The 7571-nt window shown below is 33.3% G+C and overlaps 2 protein-coding genes across 2 annotated transcripts; one reads left to right on the top strand and one right to left on the bottom strand.

Annotated features, from left to right (window-relative positions):
* Positions 1 to 3090: 3090 nt before the first annotated feature.
* LOC124945853 (30S ribosomal protein S31, chloroplastic) lies at positions 3091 to 4135 on the top strand. The gene is made up of 3 exons (XM_047486365.1): positions 3091 to 3308; positions 3401 to 3465; positions 3830 to 4135. Exons 1-3 carry the CDS (start codon positions 3137 to 3139, stop codon positions 3962 to 3964), a joined length of 372 nt encoding a protein of 123 aa, XP_047342321.1. The 5' UTR covers positions 3091 to 3136; the 3' UTR covers positions 3965 to 4135.
* Positions 4136 to 4733: 598 nt separating this feature from the next.
* Positions 4734 to 7571, bottom strand: LOC124945777 (carboxy-terminal domain RNA polymerase II polypeptide A small phosphatase 1-like). The gene is made up of 6 exons (XM_047486271.1): positions 7102 to 7571; positions 6558 to 6686; positions 6336 to 6456; positions 6178 to 6259; positions 5089 to 5242; positions 4734 to 5009 (listed from the first exon to the last, which is right to left on the bottom strand). Exons 1-6 carry the CDS (start codon positions 7438 to 7440, stop codon positions 4896 to 4898), a joined length of 939 nt encoding a protein of 312 aa, XP_047342227.1. The 5' UTR covers positions 7441 to 7571; the 3' UTR covers positions 4734 to 4895.

Below are 7571 nucleotides of genomic sequence, written 5' to 3'. Positions count from 1 at the left end.
TTTTTTAAAGAAATGGTAGGTATTAAGAAAGCCGATCAAATTCCTATAACTCTTGCGGACGCGCTGTTAGCCACACGAACGGTGGACAAATAATTTTGAGTACAATCCAATATTTAGAGTTAGATGTATCTAAGTGGACGTTAAACGCTTTGTGACAGTCGGAGTTGATTCTACTGAAGGCATTTGCGGCAGCAGATCTGTTATCATTGTTTTCAGAGTGCAGCAACCCGAGATTAGCGACGAGGAGCATCCAGTTGGACGTCGGTCGAGGGGGAAGCCGTAGAAAAGGAGGGTTGCCAAGTAGCGGAGTGAGCGGCAGCACTGGAAAGCGGTTGTGATTGAGTGGCGACGGCTGGACATTCATGCTTTGGTTTCCAATCGACGGATTTTCCAAAGATTATCCAACATTTTTCTTTGGTGTGACCAATTTTTTTTCAATGGTCGCACCATGTTTTACCACCACGACGAGCATTGAGGACGGATTGTTTAGTAAGAAGCATGCAAGTTCAGATTCGACAGCTGTCATGGGATCCGGTATGCTAACCGGCATCATGAGATTGAGTATTTCTTCTTCGTGATAAATCTTAGCAAATGCATCTTTAACCGATGGTAGTGGCTTCTTTGAAATAATGAGTAACCGAATACCATCAAGATTGTTATTTAAACTAGACATAAATTTAAAACACCTCTTGTAAGCGGAGTGTTTGCGGTAGATATCAGCGTTGATTGGGTTCGTCCAAGGAAGCGATTTGGCCGCGTCAATTTCTTGTCAATAAATGCATAGCGCAATATAATATTTAGTTACCGTGAGAGTCCCTTGTTTAAGATTGAGAATGTTGAGTTTAATCTTAAAGACGTATTATTGTTTTGAGAGTAGGTTTCCTTAACGGTGTCTCAAATGTCTTTTGCGGTTTCATATATAGGAGAGAATTTTGGCTACCATGATAGGAGATATGCGATAAAAAAATGAACTTTTGAGAGCTCAATAATTCTCTAATACCATGTATAAAATTTAGATAGAGAAAATTGTAGAGAATTTTATGCTTGTACTTTTTACATAGGAGGTCTAATGTTTAAATAATAAAAATTACATTTAAAAGAAATAAAATATTTAAACAATAAAATCATATAATTGATTTAACAATCAACGACAAATATTTAATCAATTTATAAATCAATTAGTCTAATTAATTGATTTGCTACTGATTTTCTCAATATTTCATTCTCGGTCATTTAACAAATCAATTAGTCTAATTGATTGATTTGCTACTGAGTTTTCATATTTGAGAGATAATTATACAACAATAATTAACCTTTAATTATGTTTTAATTTCTTCTTTAAGTTATTTGAATGTAAAATTCAAAATATTATTTTTAATATTATTAAAAATAATAATATTATTTGAAAATTAGGGTAAGTCAAATTTTCATGTTTACAAGTGTATAAAATCGATGACATTTTTTGTCTTCATTCTTATACGTACATTGATGACGATTCCAATTTCTATGATTCTACTTCTACTGAATATGATATTCCTATTGTTTATGAAAATCTCGATAAAGTAATTTCATCACATAATTCTAGTCTTTTTGTTGAAAGTCGACGTTCACCATCTACAAATAGGGTGTCTCCAATCAATAATGTTTCAACATAGGTATCACAAGGGAGTTCAACACTCTTTTGATCATTCTTCATTTAAGCCAAATATTCCTATTGACTTGAATGAGATATCTAAGAAATAGTGGAGTCACATAAATCTACATGTATGGATGATTATAAAATTTATATGAATAATTATGATTCAATAGTTAAACTTGCTTATACACAAGAAACTAAGAAATTAATAAATCATTATGAATTTACTATTTTTACCTCGTACCATACACCATAAACAGATTCATACAACACTTCTTCATTCTTAGATTACTCTAACATGTGTTTCTTGGAAAATGTTTATATTTTATAGGAATAAACTTATATGATCAGGCCAGTACAAGAAGGAATTGGTTGATGCAATAGAAACATTGTTAGATGCTCTAAAAAGAAACCAAACATGGGTATTAACTGAATTACTCGAAGTTAGAAAAGTTATTAATTAAACTTAAGTGAGTCTATAAGCTGAAGTTAAATGATGATGGAACAAATAACAAGTATAAGACAATGTTAGTAACTAATAAATGTTTTTTTTTTTGTTAAACCTGAAGCTAATACGAGGATGTACTTAAAATCTAGTGCAATTAGCACATCTTTTAGAATATTCTTTTTTTTGTTTAGGTTGACATTTCCAACTCCACAATAGTTTTTGAAGATTTTTCAGCAAAGTATATAAATACTAGTCGAGTCGATGAAGCACATCTCATCAGGAATCTTGCTAGACCGTCGATGAAGCACATCTAATCAGTAGACCAAGACAAATACTAGTACTTCATTCGAAATAATTCAGTCAAGTAAGAATCGTTCATGTGAGGATAATTGAATCCCCTCCATGTAGAAGTAGAGGATAATTCTAATCACGTATTTTTTCTACCATATCTCGTTGATCGCCAAAAAATCGTGTTAATTTTTGTTTATATCAAGTTAGGTTTCGACTTATCGTTTATTCGATAACAATTTCTATCTCAGAAATAATTAGTGAATCTTGAACCTGATAAACAGACTATAATATCAAATTAAAATCTTATACAGAAGATTAAATCATACCTTGGTCGAAAATCGATCACACATGAATATAGAGAATAGATTTTTAGAGAGCAAAAATGAAAAAAATAATTTATGATATTATTAATTTTTAAAGATAAAAAATTAATGACCCGATTGGATATATACGAAACTAGAAAACATAACTCTTATTTTATACAATTGTTCAAATATATGATAAATTTTTAAATAAAACATTTCCTAAATAGACATTGTTTGAAAAATATTAAAATCAAATTAATTAATGAAAAAATATCAATGTTTTCTAAAATGCTAGTATATATATTTGAGAAATTTAGAGTTTAGTGTGAAAAAAAGGAAAGAAAAATTCACAGAAACGACGACGTTAGTAAAGCTTTTGGTTATCCACGGCCAATAATATGTACGCGGCTCAGCTCCATCTTATCGCTCTCACTTATCTATCTAAGCTTCTCTTTCATGGCGTCGTTGATAATCGGTGCCGTTCCAATGGTCTCCCATATCAAACCTTTCTCCCTAAACCTCTCCTTCTCCAGGTCGCAAACCCTAGCCAGTCTCAATCTCACATCCTCGACGTCGTCGTCAATGTCGACCTCAATTTCTAGTGTCTCTTCTCCAACACTTCCTTTGAGTAAGCACGGCAATTATTAAACAAACGTTTCTTTGTATACAGATGCGTTTCTCTTAGTAATGTTTGTTTCTCTCAATTTTTACGGATTTCAGTTTATTGCGGACGAGGCGACAGGAAGACGGCTAAAGGAAAACGATTCAGTCACTCATTTGGGAATGTGAGATTTTCTTTTACTATTTTTTTGCTCAGATTTCCATTCATTTGGGAAATTGTATGAAAATAAATGGTGGGATATTGCCAAAACCATGTCTTTACTAGTTTTTCTGGTTTAATTTCTATTTTTCATGACTCTTTTTGTTAATCCAGTTGGTTAATTGAGAAAATTATGAATTTAGTATAATGGTTATCTTGAATTTTACTATTACATTCTTTATACAAAATATGAATCAAATCTATTGCATATTTGAAATAAGTAGCTGTAACAGATCACATGATTTGGTTTCTCTAATTGTATTATGCCGGCCTTAATAGTTCAGAACATGTTAGTTCTGTTCTTTGTTGACCCTGTTCGAAAAATTCAGGCGAGACCTCGGAACAAGAAGAAGGGAAGAGGACCGCCCAGGATTTCAGTTCCTCCATCGCCTCCGAGGAAGGATCGGTTCGAGGATGGAGAAAAGGTCAAGATTGAAATCAACGAGTCTCTATTTTCTAGTTGATCTGGATTAAGATGGGATTGCTGCTAATATGTTAATCTGTTTTGGTCTGTGGTTCATTCTGGTTTTGTGATATTTGGTTATTTCAATCCAGTTGAATGAATGACTATGTTTGAGTTTTCTTGATCTGTATTTGATACTTTTTAAGTTCTAGTCTAAGTTGTTTGAATTAAATATATTTTGAGCCAAAGAAAAAACTTAGGTAACTCTAAGTTTCACTTATTGAACTATGCATCTACACAAATTATCTACAATTGTTAATATATAAGTTGGGTGCGTTAAAAAAATCATTTTTATAAAGACTTCATTGATCTATATGTATGAATTAAAGCTTTTTTTAAACATGGATAAATTGTTTTTATTTTTTTTTGAATTAAAGGAGAACTAACATGACACCGCTTAAACACAGCGTTTCCGGATGAAATCGAAATCATGACATTTTATTTTTTAAAATTGACTTTTACCACTGGTCCAAGTCCAAGTAAGTGAATTGAAAAACAAAAAATTCTTTCATCAGATTTTAAATTAAGGAGAACTAACATAACATCCGGACCCCGCAGATTTTAAATTAAGGAGAACTAACATAACATCCGGACCCCGCTTGATCTTTTAAGTCAATTCTTACCACTGATACATTGGATAAACCGACATCATCTCTTACTCTTGCTAGTACTACTGAGTACTGAAATAATAGAGTTCCTTGGTGTCTTTGTAACCAACCATAGACAAATGTATACATAAGTAATGGGTATGAAACTATAACAAGCCAGGATTAATCTTCAATCCAAGAAAACAAGCTTCTGTTATAAATGATTAAATGTGTCTGTATACACAAAGTAACAAATATTTATATGAAACAATAAGATTAAACAAGGAACATCAGTAGTAAAGCCATTGGAATTCCAATAAAAAATGCTGCAGTAAATGCAAAAGGTCAAACTCCATGCCTTTGAAACCACTCCGGCATGTGATACATATCATATAGCATCGGTCTCACATCCCGTTGTTTTGACAATTGCCTTAGGAGAGGAAGGAGAACCTCATGAAGCTGTTAATTAAAAGGAAAATGAAAAATACATAAGAACAAAATTTGCATAGTATCTACTATCAATGACTGTTTTCAGTACCTGGTTATCTTGTGGCTGTTCTGCAAGAAATGGAATGCATGGAATTCCATTCACTGGTTGTAGTAAAAAACTGAATGGGTTGTTATCAACAATTACAATACGACATGGATCCTTTGAAAGACATGACAGGTCCTTCACATGCTCTCGGTATTCTCTGTTCAAATTATCAGCAGCATTACTAGAGATATAAGTAGGATAAATCGTTAAACAATAAGAGGCAATTTTATGTCTCAACTCTCAAACTTATCTGTAGTAAGTAAAACTGAATAAGAGACTGCTGTGCAATATAAACCAAATAATGATTTATGGAGAAAAATCACAGAAGCCAACAGATGAGAAATAGGAGAGAAAACAAGACGAACTATATCATTTCAACAACATAACCCGATCATAATTCTTTTACTATATGTACTTTCGCTATTCCCTCCCAATTTGAAACCGATATTTTGTCCAATCTTTGTCACAATTACTATCTAATTGAACAATTACTTTTTTGGTTCATGATTTGATTATTTTGCTTGATCATAATACAAATTAAGAGTGATTTTTCTACATCAGGATCGGGATTATAATGATCTTCGCTTTATTTAGTATAAAGAAATAATAATTTGGATCGTGATTATTCAGATAATATTTTAGATCATAACAAATATAAAATTTTCAGATCATACTCGAGACATGATTCCAAAACAACCTAATATATTATACCATGTTATATTCACAAGTAACAAATTACTCATTCTGCACTATTTTCTGCATTTGAATTACTGAACGCCAAGGAATGTAGAGTTGAAATGAAATTCTGAACAAAGAAAGATGGCAGTGGATTTTCAGCATGTATCCATAAAAATATCATACTCTTTTGTTCTATGTCTCTACTTACACTGGTCTAAGAAATTCAAGATTCACGGAGTTCTAAAAACTGTAAGATCATGTTTAGTTCGAAAATTAGATAGGAAAATTGGATTAGTTACAACTACATATTGGAGATGATGCCTGATGGTTGCACAAAAGAATAGCTGTTTGGTTAAGATTTTAAGAGTATATGATAACAAAAGGTTCAGCAAAGTTATAAGGACGACAACTTACGTGCTAATTGTTGAAGGCCTGTACAGTCTTTGACTGAATCGGTTTTCTACATCAATTTGATCAACCAGTGGTCTAGCATATCCTGCCACCGAGCAAAACCTTAAATACAAAGTATTTATAACTCTCAAGTAAATTAACTAGTGAAGTTATTAGCCAACCTTCAAGACCTGCTGTAAATAAAACAAGATCAGCAAATTCATGGACTTGTCTAAGAAATTCTCGCAATCCTGGACGTTCAAACACTGTAACATAGTTGATCTTTGGTTTGCCATCAATTTCCTTCAAAGCAATACTTAATAGACATTATGATGACATCTCTACATATATAAGGGAAAAATGAAACAATCCAAAACTGTGTTGCCAAATAGCTAGATAGCCACCTTGTCTGAAGATACAAATTCTAGCTCAAACCATTTCAAGCCGGCTTCTATTGCCCTAGTACGAATGATGGGTGACAATCTGGATCTTTCATATGCAGACACTAATGTTTCATCCATGTCTAGAACAACCTGCAATCAATGAAACATGCATAAGAACAAAATATATTGGAATAATTTTATTGGTATTTTGACATACATTTCATGGACTGTTACATTAATAGAAGGAAAACATCAAAATTCTCATCAATATTCCCCTTGTTACGAAGAAAAGCTGTTGAATTTCCTAGTGGAACAGAACTTGAAACGGGCCAGTTTCCTTTTTCTAGTAAAGGGTCACTGATACAACAAATAGAACCTGAGAACAATGGCATATCATTACTAAATCTGGGTCCAACTAAGTTCAAATACACCTGGAATTCCACTTGGACAGATGAAATAGTGTTTTGAAATGATAAATTTAGTGCCCATTTTAACAATTTGACACCATCGATTCGCATTTGCATAATCTAGCCAACAAATATCATAGAGAGGAAAAGGAGCATACCGTGAGCCTGTCAATAGACCGATCCATGATGACATCGTCAACGGAAAGAGAGACTCTCCCACCTCCAATATGCACCGGCGCCGCCGTAACTGACTGTTCCGTTTCTCTTTCATTTACTTCCGGTAATTCAACGAGTGGAAGAGGCTTGAAGTACGAAAAGTGGGAAGAGAACAGAGATTGGTTTTCTAGACCGACGTAAGAGAGAAGCTGAGTCATGGAAGGCGTTCCATTGACGATCTGAACTAAGATCTGGATGAAAAATGAGAACCAGTCCAGCATAGCCCGCCATAGCTGTAGAGACCACGGTGTGTATACTTCGGCTTGGGCCAATTCGGCCATGGTAATCGTCTCCTCCTGTCAATTCAGTCAACAGACAACGGATTAAAGAACAATTACATTATCATCAACAACCTGTCTTTCTCTCTCTCTCTCTCTCTTCAGCGCTTAAAAAATTCAAATTCGCTGCTTTG

Source organism: Impatiens glandulifera, chromosome 7 (assembly GCF_907164915.1).
Source record: "Impatiens glandulifera chromosome 7, dImpGla2.1, whole genome shotgun sequence".
In the NCBI taxonomy this organism is placed as follows: Eukaryota; Viridiplantae; Streptophyta; class Magnoliopsida; order Ericales; family Balsaminaceae; genus Impatiens; species Impatiens glandulifera.
This window is presented reverse-complemented; position numbering and strand designations above follow the sequence as displayed.

Bases quoted from the DNA above. Each gene is read 5' to 3' on its own strand.
- LOC124945853 (XM_047486365.1), top strand. From the start codon at position 3,137: ATGGCGTCGTTGATAATCGGTGCCGTTCCAATGGTCTCCCATATCAAA. The intron at 3,309-3,400 runs GTAAGCACGGCA...TACGGATTTCAG, and splicing joins TTCTCCAACACTTCCTTTGA to TTTATTGCGGACGAGGCGAC. The intron at 3,466-3,829 runs GTGAGATTTTCT...CGAAAAATTCAG, and splicing joins TCAGTCACTCATTTGGGAAT to GCGAGACCTCGGAACAAGAA.
- LOC124945777 (XM_047486271.1), bottom strand. From the start codon at position 7,440: ATGGCCGAATTGGCCCAAGCCGAAGTATACACACCGTGGTCTCTACAG. The intron at 6,260-6,335 runs GTTGGCTAATAA...GCTCGGTGGCAG, and splicing joins ATTTACAGCAGGTCTTGAAG to GATATGCTAGACCACTGGTT. The intron at 5,010-5,088 runs GTACTGAAAACA...TTTAATTAACAG, and splicing joins AACAGCCACAAGATAACCAG to CTTCATGAGGTTCTCCTTCC.